The sequence below is a fragment of the Leucopleurus acutus genome (assembly GCF_964270905.1).
Source record: "Leucopleurus acutus genome assembly, chromosome: 10".
NCBI lineage: Eukaryota > Metazoa > Chordata > Mammalia > Artiodactyla > Delphinidae > Leucopleurus > Leucopleurus acutus.
Window position 1 is genome coordinate 8,629,612 of NC_139153.1, and position 14,667 is coordinate 8,644,278.

The window sequence follows — 14,667 nt, forward strand, 5'->3', positions numbered from 1 at the left end:
GCTGGTCCTGAGCTGGGTTTCCCAGGCAGGTGGCTATTTGGGGGGTCTCCGGCGGGAGCAACTGGAGTAGGGTTTACTAGGAGAGGTGGCTGTGCTGTGGGTTCTGGGGTGTGGGTAGCTAGTTGGGGGATCCCTAGGGGAGGTGGCTGGCTTATAAGTCCCAGTCCCGGAGGAAACTGATTTTAACCCTCCGTCTCCGTCTCCTTCATTGGAAGCGACTTTCTCAAGGAACTGCGGGTCCGGCATTCCCGCTCATTTCGTGTCTCAGAGGGAGGTACCTGAAACGGGGATTTCTGGGGCGGCGGCTGAGCAACCCCAGGGCCGGCGGTTGTGACCCTAGTCCTAGATGATTTGGGGTTCCTGGGAAGGGGACAGCTGAGCCGCACAGGCGTCGGCAGAGAAGCGTGCGTTTTCTCACGGCCCTCGGGGTTTGTTTCAGAGGCCGATCCGTCAGATCGCTCCGCGGAGTCTCAGGGAGTGGAACCCAGGAGCCCCCAGGCACGCCCGGGTTGCGCGTCGGGCCCCGCCCCGCGCGCCACGCCTTAAAGGGCTCGAAGGCCTGGGGCGCACGGCGGCGGCCACCGTCATGGAGGGTGCGCTTGCCGCCAACTGGAGCGCCGAGGCGGTCAACGGGAGCGCGGCGCCCCCGGGGGCCGAGGGCAACCTCACCGCTGGGCCGCCACAGCGCAACGAGGCCCTGGCGCGGGTGGAGGTGGCCGTGCTGTGCCTCATCCTCTTCCTGGCGCTGAGCGGCAACGCGTGCGTGCTGCTGGCGCTGCGCACCACGCGCCGCAAGCACTCGCGCCTCTTCTTCTTCATGAAGCACCTGAGTATAGCCGACCTGGTGGTGGCGGTGTTCCAGGTGCTGCCGCAGCTGCTGTGGGACATCACCTTTCGCTTCTACGGACCCGATCTGCTATGCCGCCTCGTCAAGTACCTGCAGGTGGTGGGCATGTTCGCCTCCACCTACCTCCTGCTGCTTATGTCGCTCGACCGCTGCCTGGCCATCTGCCAGCCGCTGCGCGTGCTGCGCCGCCGCACCGACCGTCTGGCCGTGCTCGCCACATGGCTGGGCTGCCTGGTGGCCAGCGCGCCGCAGGTGCACATCTTCTCGCTGCGCGAGGTGGCCGATGGCGTCTTCGACTGCTGGGCCGTCTTCATCCAGCCCTGGGGGCCCAAGGCCTACATCACGTGGATCACGCTCGCCGTCTACATCGTGCCCGTCCTCGTGCTTGCCGCCTGCTACGGCCTCATCACCTTCAAGATCTGGCAGAACTTGCGGCTCAAGACGGCGGCGGCGGCGGCCGAGGCGGCCGCGGGACCCGAGGGCGTGGCGGCGGACTGCGCGGGGCGCGGGGCTTTGGCCCGCGTCAGCAGCGTCAAGCTCATCTCCAAGGCCAAGATCCGCACGGTCAAAATGACCTTCATCATCGTGCTGGCCTTCATCGTGTGCTGGACGCCATTCTTTTTAGTGCAGATGTGGAGCGTCTGGGACGCCGAGGCGCCCAAGGAAGGTAGCGCTGGCGGGAAAGCGGGAGGAGGGCGCGCGGCGGGGCGGGGCCGTGGTCCTGCTGCATCTGAACGTCCAAGGGCCGTTCTGTTCTGGGGGCCTCATGGGGGGATTTGAGTCATGGCCCCGTCATCCGCTGGCCTAGTGATTTGGGGCGTAACTTCCCTGAGCCTTGACTTCCCTTTCCGTAAAATAGCAAAAATGAAAAAAGTACTAGCTCTCCCCAGCAGCAGGGGAATGAAATGAGGAAATGCACGGAAAATCCCTAGCACAGTCTTTGGGCTACATATTTGGTTCACTATTATGGACCAGGAAACTGAGGTTCCAGTGACTGGCCTTTTCCACCTGCTTAGCGAAGTGGGGGAGCCGAGTTTCCAACCCAGGCCCAAGCTCAAGCTCCTGCCACGTAAAGTTCACTTTACGTTGAGCTTCCACTTTAAGTTCAAGTCAACCTGAGCCCGAGGTCTGGTTTGGATCAGAGCAGCGGGAGGTGGGCGATTGGATTCCTCCCCAGCAAGTGCCGAGAAGCTGCGGGGCGGGGCGCCGTCAGGGTGCGGAGACTAGTCCTGAGCCCGTCGCCCAGTAGAGACGGCGAGCTGTGCCGCGCGGAGGTGAGTACCGCGGGGACGGCGGGCAGGTGCGGGGCTGGCGGTGCTCAGGAGCAGAGATGGCGCTTCTCCTGGGTGGGGGGCGGGGACGGGCAGGGAAGGGAAAGGGGACGCAGACTTTCCCATTTGACTGGGGAGGCTGGGGGATTTCGGGAGGCGGTGAACGCCCTCTCCAGATTGAAGGACTGGGAGGTCAGGGCTGAGGGTGGCCGGGAGACCGGGAGGAGAGGGTAGAATGGAAGGCTCTGTGGGGAGGGATCTTGGGGGAGCAGAGCGCCTCGGGTCCGACTTGTAGCCGTCGCTTTGCGGCTGGGACCCCCAGGCAGCTCCCGCCTTCAGCCTTCACCACGGACAATTCAGGTAGCTCATTAGCAAAGAATAGGAGGGATCAGTGGTGGTGAATGACTTACACCTTTTGGTTTGAGGGTAAGCACGTAACACTGCGCTGGGATGCCCGCGGCTCAAATGCTTGTAAGGAAAGACCCGAGGGGTTTGCTTTCACCTCTTCTGTGCTTGAGATAGCGCAAATGTCCCGTTTCTGGATAGAATCACTACTGCTAACAGTAGTCTCCAACACAGCCACTCCGTGGAAGCTGAAATCTTCCTTCATGCGGTTGGATAACTTTGCTTTGCTCTCTTCCCCAGACCTCAGACTCCTTGCTTGCCCCAGCCATCCCAATTAGCCCAGTGTTTGCCTTAGTGGCCAGAGCAGTTATCATTCAGCATTTATTGAGCACCTGGGGTATGCCCGGCTGGGTGGTTTGCAGGTGAGGATTGCTGTGAAGACTCAGCAAAGCCAGCCTGGCTTCATGGTGCAGCCCCTGGGAACACCTTGCAGAAGGGGTTCGGCGGTCCAAAGAGGGGAAGGCACTGGCTCCAGATCACACAGCAGATGGGAGGCAGACTAGAACTGGGGTTTCCTGCCTCCACCTCGTCCCCCCAGCACCAGGCTTCTTTTGAAGGGCACGTGACTAGGGAGTTGGGTTGGGCAAAAGCCAGGAGTGGGCGTTTCTAACAAGGCATCAGGCCACACCTGTTTCCTGGGTGGGATCTGAAGAGCTACTTGACCCAGGTCTTGAGGAGCTCAGACACCAGCCCTTACGGAAATGAGACCCTTAGAGCAGCTATTGGGGAGACTTGGCATCTAGGCCTCCCTGCAGCCGTTACTCACTGAAGGGTCGTCTTCTGTCTCCTCGAGTTCGTCCCTTCTGCAGCTAGTCTGCTCCTCTCTTTGCCGTCCCCTCGCCTCTCCTGTTCATTTTCTCCCTGGTAACTTTTCTCCTCCCTCCCCTCTCCCTTCCCCCATGACCTCCATGACTGCACCTGTGCTTCTCCTCACTTTCCTCCCTAGAGAATGAGTATGTGGTCAACGCAGATCATGGTTACTTAGTAAAGTTTAGATCTTTTCTACACTTGAAAAGCTTATCTAACAATTCATTTTCCTGTCTTAAAAACAAGATACAGGAACAGAGAGCGAGAGGGAGTTCCCAGCTAAAGTGGGGCCAGAGGCATTTTGGGTACATGTGGCCACCTGAGGATTTCTGGGGGGGGGGGGTGGTTGGGGGGTGGGAGGGGAGACGTGCAGCAGAGACGGGCTTCTACTCGGGCTCCAGGAGCCTCAGGTCCTGTTTCTCTTTGCTCCTTTCCTGGTTCAGGGGAAAGGGTGGTGGCACGTGAAACACCCAGGTCTTCCGGGTCCCCCTTGGCATTCTGCCTTGGCTGCTCTGAGAAGAGCACAAACGCAGACGACAGGAGAGTCCTGATGCCGCTGCTGCCAGCACTCCCTCCCCGAGTGCTGTCAGGGGCGGGCTCCCGGCTCACCGACCACAGAGGACTTGGGCACCTGCCGCTGGCCTGGTCAGGTCGCGCCTCGGCCTCAGGGCTGCAGGGTCCGGGGATGTGGGCTGAGCCAGAAGCACGCCTTGGGCTCACTTGGCCTTAACCTGGATAATTACGAGTAGCAGGCTGGGATCAGAACAATTGCGTTTACAGTCACTTCGGAGACGTGACTCAGTCTCGAGGCTCTGGGCACGTAGTAAGGAAGGAACAAGACAGGGACATTCGAGCTACTTGAGCTTTTGATCAGCAAAGTGGAATTCATGCACAGCCCTCACTTTCCTGTCCAGGAGGAAGGGAATTTACCAGAACACAAACTCTCTAGATCAGGGCCCCTGGCTCTGCTCATCTCCTGGCGAGTGGAAATCCAGGGAGCCCTTGTGAACAGCGAGACATTCTTCCCAGCAGCCCGGGGGCAGGCAGCCTCAGGGACGCAGGAGTGGGGCCTTGTTCCTGCCGTCAGCTTCACCACGAAAGCCTCTGGGCCAGCGAGCAGCTCCTTAACCCCTGACCATGGGTCGGGGCCAACAGGGCGGCTGGAGAAGTCACACGTGTCTTGGCAGCTGGCCTCGTGGCCACCACAGGACTCCAGGTTCCTCCTTCCTTAGGGTTCCCTCCCCCCAAATTCCCTCGAAATCCAGCGCGCTTTTCCCATCTCTCCCCTTGTACACCTTCAGTCACACCAAGTGCTGCCTTTGTGGGTTTAGAGCTCACCTTGTTCCAAAAATAATTTGAGGGGGGGGCCAAAGATTCGGGTGCCACAGCAAGATAAAATGGACGTGAGGAAGCTGGGAAGAACGGGGGAAAAGGTTAGAGAAATGGTAATACAGTAATAGCAATTATGAAGTCTCCGTCCGGGGCAGGGGGTGAGCTGCACGTGGGCTTCCTTTCGTAAGAGCCAAAGCAAAGAGGAGAACTCTCAGTTTCAGTATTTGCATTGTTCAGAGAGAAAAGCAGGGAGAGGAGAACCAAGCAAGGGGGGGGTTGTGGCAATGTAATGAGCCCCCCTCCCCCCACCCGGGTTCAGAGCAGCCACATGCTGGCAGGGCCCTGCTTTAGTGTGACTGGTCACGCTGCAGAAGGAGGGCTGGGACCAGACACCCCTGGCAGGTTTGGACAAGCCCCGGATGGAACTTTCAGGATCGAATTGCACAGCCAAAGACTTGGCACCAGCCTTTTTCCTTGAACTCCGTGGAACTTGCTTTGCTGCTGGTCCCAACGAGTGGTTCTCAGGGAGGAGATGAAGATGGATGATGGATCCACTTGGTGGAGACCGTGGGCGGGCGCTGTAGGTTCCCAGGTCCCCGTGCAGGGAAGGAGCAGGTGTTGGAGCCACGTGACTGGCCTGTGTTTGGAGCCCGCCCTCCCACTTTCTCCTGTGTGTCCTCGAGCAGGTGGTCTCCCTTCTCTGAGCTTCAGCTTCTTCCTCCTCTGTTACAATGAGGATAGCAAGTCTATTCGTGGGGCTGATACGAGGATGACATGGTGTGACCCGTGGCACCTGGGGGAGCCACGTGGTCAATGTCACTCTTCTCTCCTCCCCCCATTCTAGTTGTTAAATGTTTTGTTTGCCTTCGTGGGATTGACTTTGAGAATCCCGGCAGGGATTTGAGCTGGAGGAGCTAGACGTTTCTCTCTTGAGAGCCTGGGTGGAGGGGCCTGGGGTGGCAGCAGAGTCTGCTGGACGGTAGGCGGTGTGTCCGGGGAGGTTTGGTATGTGGAGAAGCTCGTGAAAGCCAGAGAGCTGGACTGTGAGCCTTGTCACAGCGGGGGCACCACCTGTCCTGTTCACTGGTGTGTGCCCAGTGCCCAGCACAAGGTGGGCCACCTGTCCAAGCTCAAGCGGTGCTTGTTGAACAAATGTGTAGGGTATGGGAAGAGGAAGGTGCCCGTTACGGGGCTGGGCTGGGTGTACAGAGCTGGACTCAAGAGAAATGAAAGCTCTCTAGGCAGCGCTCTGGCCGTAGGGTTGGCTACTTGGTGAAGAAGTGAGCGCCCCAGCACTGGGAGCAATCAAGCTTCTGCCTGGGAGGGTACCAGGAGGAAGGTTGAAATGCACAGGAGGCCTAGTTTTAAGTGTTTCCCCCGTCTGTGAAACGAGCTTGCCAGCACCTCCCGGTTTTTGTGGAACTGTGGCCCCTCCAGTGTGGCTGCCCGCCCAGCCTGCCTTTCCAAGGACACTGTGCCCGAGGTGTGGGTGGACCACATACCTTGGAGGGGCCTGCTGGTCAGGCAACCCGATGATAGGGCGGAGAGCAGAGCCCAAGTCCACTGTGTGGGCTGCTTTGTGCATAACTCCAGGGGGTTCCATTTAAGGAACCTGAGAATGAGAATGGTCTGTGAGAATGGTATTCCTAGGAGCTGTGCAGTGCACAACCTGAACAATTGGACAACGCAGCTTCATCCAGTTCTGACTCTCATGAAGCTTTCCCTGTTGCCCCCACCTGAGGGTCTCCTTCCTCCTCCAGTGCGTTCATTCTATAAGCAGTGATTCAGCGCCTCCCAAGGGTCCTGTCCACACAACCTCTGCCTCAATTTGTCCTCCTATGAGGAGAGTTGGCAAGGACCCCTCCCCAGTCCCTCCCCTGCCCTCCTGTGGCCAGCAGCTGGCACATGCATAGACGTGGGACAGTGAGGCCAAGGTTGGTCTCTGGGAGGGACGCCCCCAGCTTCTGCCGGGATGGTTCTGTCCCCGGGTGTGGCCAGATGGAGCAGCAGCCGTCCCCCTGGGTGGCTGACTGGAACTGTCTGGGGCTGTTTGCTGGGGTTAAGAATAGGGTTTAGGTTGTGGGCCGGGTGGAGGGTGCTGGTGGCACAGGGCCTGGCATGTAGTAAGTGCTCAATCAGTGCTTTAAAAATAGAGAAATTTCAAGGTGTTTCAGCGTCCTGGGGTCAGTGTGTGCAGCTGAGGGAATGCAGGTTGTCGTGAGCTCAGGAGCACATTTTCACTGAGGGGCTGCAGTCTTTGTTGAGTGATGGCAAGCCCGGGGATGCTGGGAACAACGGCATTGTTAAGAGGTCAAGAGAAGTTAAGGCCTTGCCTGGAGGAGACAGTAGGAGGCAAGGTGGGGAGGGTCTAGCTCTGGGTTTGGAAACCCAAGGGGACCCTTGCATGAGGGACAGGCGGGAAGGAGGTGTGACCAGGCGGTCTTTCGTGTCCCAGCCCCTGATTCCTGGTTCCGGTGATCCTGATTCCTGGCCACTGAGGGGCACCCTCTGCCAGCACCTTCCTCCTTACTCTACTGGGAGCTGGCGCCTCCCACCCTTTGCCAGATGCTGCAGTACCACGGGCCTCTGCCCTCCATGGCCCATGCCTCACACTGTAATGGTCACTCCTACTCATTTCTCTTTCTTTCTCTTTCTCTCTGCCTGACCTTGATATCTGACTGTGAACTTAATTTCCCAGAGGGAATTGCATTTGAGTCCAGAGTCATCTTGTTAGGGGCCCGTCTCCCATTGTCAGGCAGGGATATTGTCTTTTTGCTTTTCCAACATGCTAGTGTCGGAGGCTGATTTATCAGGACTTCCTGTCTGCTGATTTCATGCCCACTTCAACTTAGTCCCTTATTGAACATTTCCCATTTTCCAGTTTCTGCTAGCAGCCAAGGACAGAGCCACAAATGAGACACAGTCCCCAACCACAGATTATTAACATGAATAATGACAGTATGAAGGGATGATGCTGTGAGAGAGGTATTCGTTTATCAAGTACTGTGAGTGCCCCCAGGAGGTATTTATTGGTTCAGTCTCCCTGGGAAAAAATCAGGAGGATTTCAGAGAGGAAGCAACATTTGCAAAAGGTTTTGAAGGGTGAGTAGGAGCTGGCTGTGCAGAGAAGCAGATGCACGTTCCCTGATGAGATCATTGAACAGTTACTTTATTTTCTTTCCCTGTATTGGAGGAATACTTGTCATGCTTCAGTGTGCGCACAGATCACGTGGGGGAACTTGTTCAAGTGCAGATTCTGATTCAGTAGGTCTGGGTGAGGCCCATGAGTCTGTATTTTTAACAATTTCCCAGGTGATGCCTGTACAGGGCCCCTGCAGCTGGCCTGTTGACTGCACATTGAGTAATGAGGCTTTAATGTGTCATCTCTGTGACCAAAACATGTGGCTTGCCTTTACACGTGTGGCCCAAGTTGGCGGCAGGGCCCTGTCATTCTCTGAAGGGTAGAGAAGGGCTGGTTGTTCACAGGAAGCCCCAGCTCTTCTGCTTCTAGGATGTGGTTATTCCTCAGGTCTTGCCCGGTGGGCCCCACATATCCCCAGATTTGAGCAGTGACATCACAGACCATTTAAAGCTCTGTAGCCCACAAATTTAGCTCTTCTTCCTGACCTTACACATGGTGAGATCACACATATGTGACTTCTACAATTCCAGTGTGGTAAAATGGTGGTCTTGTCAAAGAAGGTGCCTGGAGTACGTGTTAGTGTTCAATCCTTAGGTAAGTGCACATTCAAAGAACATTTGTAAAAAAGCCTTCTGTACACCACAACTCCCAAATCCTCATGTAGCTCCTAAAGGAATAGGGATTTAGATTCCCTGTGAGGGAGACCTGATTCAGGATCTGGGCGGCGGGGAGGAGACCTTGAACCAGTTGACTGGTTTCTGGAGTGAGAGCCTCTTAGGAGAGTGGATGAGCTTGATTCAGAGGAGAGGTGTCAGCTGAGCCACCGGTCTTTGAATTGTATGTGACACGTGTTCGTTGCCTCAGGAACGGCGCAGCCGGAGAGGCCATGGCCAGGTGCCCCGTCAGCTGTTCTGGGCTAATTTGAGCCCAGGGTGACGCGATGGTGACGGGCGGGGGCAGTGCCAGGAAATCCGAACAGGGGACTTCTTGGGGCTTGAGTAAAGCCGGGCTGGTGGGTGGGTGACTGCTGGGGGCACCCTGTCCTCGCATGGCCCTCGGCTGTCCACCTCCTCCATGAGTGAGGGCGCCAGGTGGAATTTCAGTGCCCAGCAGGGGACGTTTGCCATTGGTGCGTGGCCATTCCCGCTCAGGCCTCTGCTTGGCACGTAGGAGCCCCCGCTTGAAGATCACCCCTAGTCCCCAGCCCTGGGCCCCCCCTCCCTGAGTGCTGCAGCTCCCTGTTGACTGGAGGGCCTGTCTGTGCTTCTCTCTTTCCCACCTGAGTTTGTAAATCCCCTGAGGGCATGTCCCCAGGGCCAGCTCGGTGGCTGGCACTGAGTGGAACATCAATCTCCTCATTTCCACCCCCCCCACCCCCTGCCCCATGCCCTAAGCCCTGGCCAGGCAGGTGTGAGGGCCGATCCCTGGCCCGGCGCCTCCCACTCGACCTTCCTTCTCTGCCAGGACCAGAGAGAGCTTTTTGCAGGCCCTCAGGGCTCAGTCCTGGGGGACAAGTGTTCCTTTTACTGAGTGGAGTGGAAGAGACGGATGAGAACCAGCTCTCCCGGTGGAGACCCTGAAATCCCGCTCTTGCACATGGTTGCAGCCCCCGTCCCTTTTGGGTTTTTCCAAAACGGACTATCTAGAGTTCCTTTGGGGTCATGTAATCCAATCCCAGGGCTCCAGGTTTTCATTTTGTTTTGTTTCATTTTTTTTAATTTTGAAGTCGGGGAGAAGAGGGTAAAGGACAGTTTCTTGAATCAACGTTAGATTAGGAGTCCCCAACCTTGGGCGATAAAAAGTTATACACAGTTGATCATATTTCGTATCTGTAAGTAATAATACGATAACCTGAACAAACACTTTGCCATTTACAAAGCCCTTTCACACTTTTTTTTTTTTTTTTCAATTTTCTCCAAGTCCTTCAGGGCGTCACCTCCATTTCACAGATGAGGATATTAAAGCTCAGACAGTAGATGTGGCTCAGAGAAATGAGTGGGTGGGAGGGGGGTTCGCACCCCACGGGTTTGTGTCCGGATCCTCTGTGAGGGGCTCCCCGATGGCCAGACACCCCCAGGAGGTGCTGGCTGCTGACCACGCCTCTCTTGGATGAGTCTGTCGATTCTGGTTTCCAGGGCCGCCTTTTATCCACACTGACGTCACCGTCGCTCTGCTTTATGGAAAATGTGGCTGGGGCCATTGTCGCCAGGAGCTCGGTAGCTGTTTAGAGCAGCTGGCACGCAGGCACGGGGCAGACCTTGGTGCCCTGGTGTGCAGCAGGCACTGGACGTGGGCTGCCCGGGACAGGGTGTTACCCTCTGGCCCCAGGTGCAAGGTGGCCGAGCCAGGGTTTGTGGGAGGTCTGGGTACTTAAAAGTAAAGGCATCACCCAGTTCTGCTTCTGGTGGCGTGGGGAGAAGGGAGCTCAGCTTACCCTGTGGGTCTGCCCCTCCCCTTTTTGAGCCCTTTTCTTCTGCTTCTTAACATCTTCTCCTACAGGCATTTAGATCAAGGATTGGCTCACTTTTTCTGTAGAAGGCCAAACAGTAAATATTTGAGGCTCGCAGGTTATAAGGTCTCTGTAACAGCTACTCAGCTTTGCCCTTGTAGTACGAAAGCTGGCATTGATGATATTGAATGAATGGATGTGGCTGTGTTTCAGTAAAGCTTCATTTACAAAAAAGAGCAGCAGGTGGGGTTTGGCCCATGGGCTGTTTGCTGGCCCCTCGTCCAGACCAGGAGACATTTCTGCCAGGAAGGATGGTGATCTGATAGGAGGCAATGGGTTTCCCCTCCCGGATTTTAAAAGACCATTACGGGACTTCCCTGGTGGCACAGCGGTTAAGAATCCGCCTGCCAATGCAGGGGACACAGGCTCGATCCCTGGTCTGGGAAGATCCCACATGCCACGAAACAACTAAGCCCGTGCGCCACAAGTACTGAGCCTGTGCTCTAGAGCCCGCAACCCACAACTACTGAAGCCCGCGCGCCTAGAGCCCGTACTCTGCAACGAGAAGCCACCGCAATGAGAAGCCCCACGCACTGCAACGAAGAGTAGCCCCCGCTCGCCATGACTAGAGAAAGCCCGCGTGCAGCAACAAAGACCCAACGCAGCCCAAAATAAATGAATAAAATAAATTTATTAAAAAAAATAATATAAAAGACCATTACTGGGGAGTGGGCAGTGCTTAGCCTCCGAGGGGGCCTACATCTGTTTTAGGAAAAGAAAGTTGCTCTCTGACTCTATCCTTCAAATCATATGAGGGCAATTGCCCAGTCAGCCCATGTCTCTGCTTTGGGAGTGAGGGGATTTGCTCACTGGAGCCAAGCTGACTAGTATGAATGCTGACCTAGCTTTAAAAGGCATCCAGCTTCATTACTTTCAGGTGGGAACACAGGGTGACTTGTGTGTCCCTGGGGAAGGCACTTTCCTTCTCCGAGCTTCACTTTCCTCATGTATAAAATGGAGATGAGACCGCTTTGAAAACTCTTCTGTGCAAGCTTGAGCCGTGATTCCCATGGTTGACATTGCTGCATTGTCATATGCCCCCTTGGAAGCAGCATCATGAAATGCCAAGGACGACGCTTTCCATGCTTTGTTCTGTTCCTCTCCTTCTTCAATTCCAGGAAGCCTTTCTAGCCACTGCAAAGGGCGATGTTATGGCCTAAAGAAGATGAAGTAAGTGCAGAAAGTAGATGAGGTGCAGTTAGTCCTTGTGCTCAGAAACCGTCAATGGCTCCCCAGTGCCTGTAGATTTAAGTTCGTGCTCCTCCTGGATTCAAGGTCCTCCTCCTCAGCCTTGCTCTTTCCAGTTTCCTCTCCTGTGAACCCACCCCCGCCCCCAGCTCTGGCAGCCCCTGAATGCTGTTGGACAGTCTCACCTTTGTACCTTTATTTCTGCAGCATCCTTCCTTTGAAATGTCCTCCATAGCCTGTGTTTTATTCCCAAATAGCTTGAAATTCCACTGTTGGGAACCCATGTCTTTGGTTGGTTAGGATATTGCCACATTTTTAAAAAGTCCAAATGTGCCCTTAGCATTTGGCAACTTGATACGAGCAGGTTCAGCTTAGAGGGTCATCCTTCCCTGAGAGCCAGGCCAGGCCGGTCATTCGTGTCTGTGGCCACCAGGTGGGGATAGAGGTGCTGGCCGTGGTCCCAACTGCTCCCACCCAGGCTGGCCACTTGGAGGTGGGAAAACTCGGATGGGGCTGCTCAGGAATTCATTAACTGTTTACTTTTCTGTGGTTACTGTTTCTGTAGGTTGTTTATAAAAAATAGGATAAATAAGTTAAAAGATCCAAATGTCAAGAGTGAGGCGAGTAACTTACATGAATAGCTAAGATAATGCCTTGTAACTGTTCAGCGAGGTAGAACATGCTGCCTTTCTGTTCAAGTGAGAACTGCATCCCCGACACGTCCTTCTACCCATTTCACAGCTCTGTACGCCTGTGTTCTTCCCTTGTGTCTGGCACTTTACTTCTCAATGCCTTTAAAAAATTTTTTTTTTAAATCTTTTTGCCGTGCCGTGCGGCATGTGGGATCTTATCCCCCGACCAGGGATCGAATCCGTGCCCCCTGAGCTGGAAGCACGGAGTTTTAACCACTGGACCACAAGGGAAGTCCCTCGATGCCTTTTTAAATTTTGACTTTTATGTGTTTATTTTGTCTCTTTCATTTTATATGTTTAATTATAATTTTGAGATATTTTTAGACTTTGTGATATTTCACCAGGTTTCTAAACTTAAATTCATCCTTTTTTACACATGGAAATCAAATACGTTTTTCCATTCTCTTTCATAGAATTCAACAGTACTGGCTTCCCCCCACCCCACCCTTCACTTATCTTTACTATTTTAGTCTAAGGATTAGGTTTACTTTCTAATCCTTTGCTTTCGAAACATTTTCGTTTGCAGGACTTGTGGACTTTGCGTGTTATAGCTTGCTTTTGTTCCAGCAGGTGCACCAGGTAATTAGAGCAGTGGTTCTCAAACTTGGGTGTGCGTCAGAATCCCCTGGAGGACTGTTTATAGCAGATCGTTGAGCCTCACCCCCAGGAGTCTGATCCACTAGATCTAGGGTGGGGCCTGAGAATTTACACTTCTGTCAAGTTCCCAGGTGAGCTGGGGACCCCACTTTGAGAACCACTGAATTCCTCTTAAACAATCACCCTCCCCCTTTGGTGCTTGGAGACGTGGCTGACAGACATCTCTGTGCTCTGTCTGCGTCCACAGTGGCGTCTAGATCTTGCAACTCCAGTTGGCCTGTGAGAAATTCTTTCCTGGATTGAGCTCTTGAATTCTGGAGTTCTTCCTTGAAAACTTGTTGCAGAAAATATCGGACTAGTGGATTTTCCAAGCCTTCTTGCAGTTACCGTTACTCGTAAGGGTGTGGCCGTGAACAGCATTCTTGGGAACACCGTTTTCCGTGTGGGTTTCTGGGGGGGGTGCCTGTGTCCTCCTCTGCCGCTGGGAGTGTGTACATTTGTCAGATTAAGACCATTGAAGGAAACCCAGGCTCCCCACCCCACCCCCTATTTGGAGGTACTTAGGATTAAGAATTTTTCTTCCTCCCTGAAGCTTAAATTTGTGACAAGCAATGTCTTGTAGTTGATTTCTGATCATTAATTTTACCTGAAATTCAGTAAATGCTCAGTGTAATAGCTTCTGCACAGTGCCTCACATAATTTTAGTGTCCCCTTCTCCTGCACAAGTCTTATTTGTCGGCTGAAGCAGTGCTCTTAGGCGTATCTTCACAGAAACACTTTCAGTGTTCTCAGCTGTGAAGGCAGCACATGCCTTGTCACTGCGCCTTTGCCTGTGCCGTTCCTTCTGCCCGAAGCGCCCTTCCTCCCTTCTCTGCCTGGGAACCTCCTAAGCATCCTTCAGGTAGCAGGTGCTCTTTCACCCTCGCAGTGTTCCCGGGAGATCTGGGGACTCTTGTTATCCCCACTTAAAGGTTAGGCAACAGCAGTTTCTTGGGGAGTTAAAGTATTTGTTGCTGGCGAGGCTAGAATACAAACTAGGTCTGGCAGCTTCTGCCTCTGAGCTCTTGGATACTCTGAGTGGGAGGCAGTCGATACTCGCCGGGTGAGTGATGAATGGACAGACAGGCGGCCGTGCCGATGGAAGCCCGTGTGGGTAACCTTTGCTTGGGAGAAAGGACAGGGAATGTTCCAGGGCTGGGCTAAGCTGGGGGAGACGTGGGGGGGAGGCTGAGTGCACGCCCAGAGCATGGATATGGAAGGCAGGCAGACTTGGTCTCTTTGGTCCTCCGTCTTGTGACTGGCCTGTGGCCTCTGTTCTCAGGAGGCGATGCTCCATGCCCCAGCAGTGATGCCCTGTCCTCCTTTCTCCCCCCCTCCCCCCCTGCAGCCTCGGCTTTCATCATCGCCATGCTGCTGGCCAGCCTCAACAGCTGCTGCAACCCCTGGATCTACATGCTCTTCACGGGCCACCTCTTCCACGAACTCATGCAGCGCTTCCTCTGCTGCTCGTCCAGCTGCCTGAAGGGCCGCCGGCCCAGGGAGACAAGTGTCAGCAAAAAGAGCAACTCGTCGACCTTTGTCCTGAGCCCGGACAGCTCCAGCCAGAGGGGCTGCTCGCAGCCATCCACGGTGTGACCGGCGGGGCCAGGACCACCCCTCTTGGCTTGGATTGTACAACAGGGACAGTCTGGCCATTGGTGGTCGTGTACGTGTGTGTATAAGGTACCTTTCAGTTTGTGCCCCTCCGCACCTTGCGGGGGCTCGAGCGGGGTGGGGAAGGGGTCTCCATGGGGGAAGGTGACAGGGTGACTCAGCCATCAGCCGAGCCCCGGATCCATCCTGGGCTCCCACGGGTACTCCTGCTGCCCTGACCCCAC

General features: G+C 55.0%; 1 protein-coding gene across 1 annotated transcript; it reads left to right on the forward strand.

The window, feature by feature from the left end:
- Positions 1–538: 538 nt before the first annotated feature.
- OXTR (oxytocin receptor) lies at positions 539–14,425 on the forward strand (the record flags this gene model as incomplete). The annotated part of the gene is made up of 2 exons (XM_082847536.1): positions 539–1,514; positions 14,178–14,425. The coding sequence occupies exons 1-2, from the start codon at positions 587–589 to the stop codon at positions 14,423–14,425; spliced, it is 1,176 nt and encodes a 391-aa protein (XP_082703662.1). The 5' UTR covers positions 539–586.
- Positions 14,426–14,667: the final 242 nt, after the last annotated feature.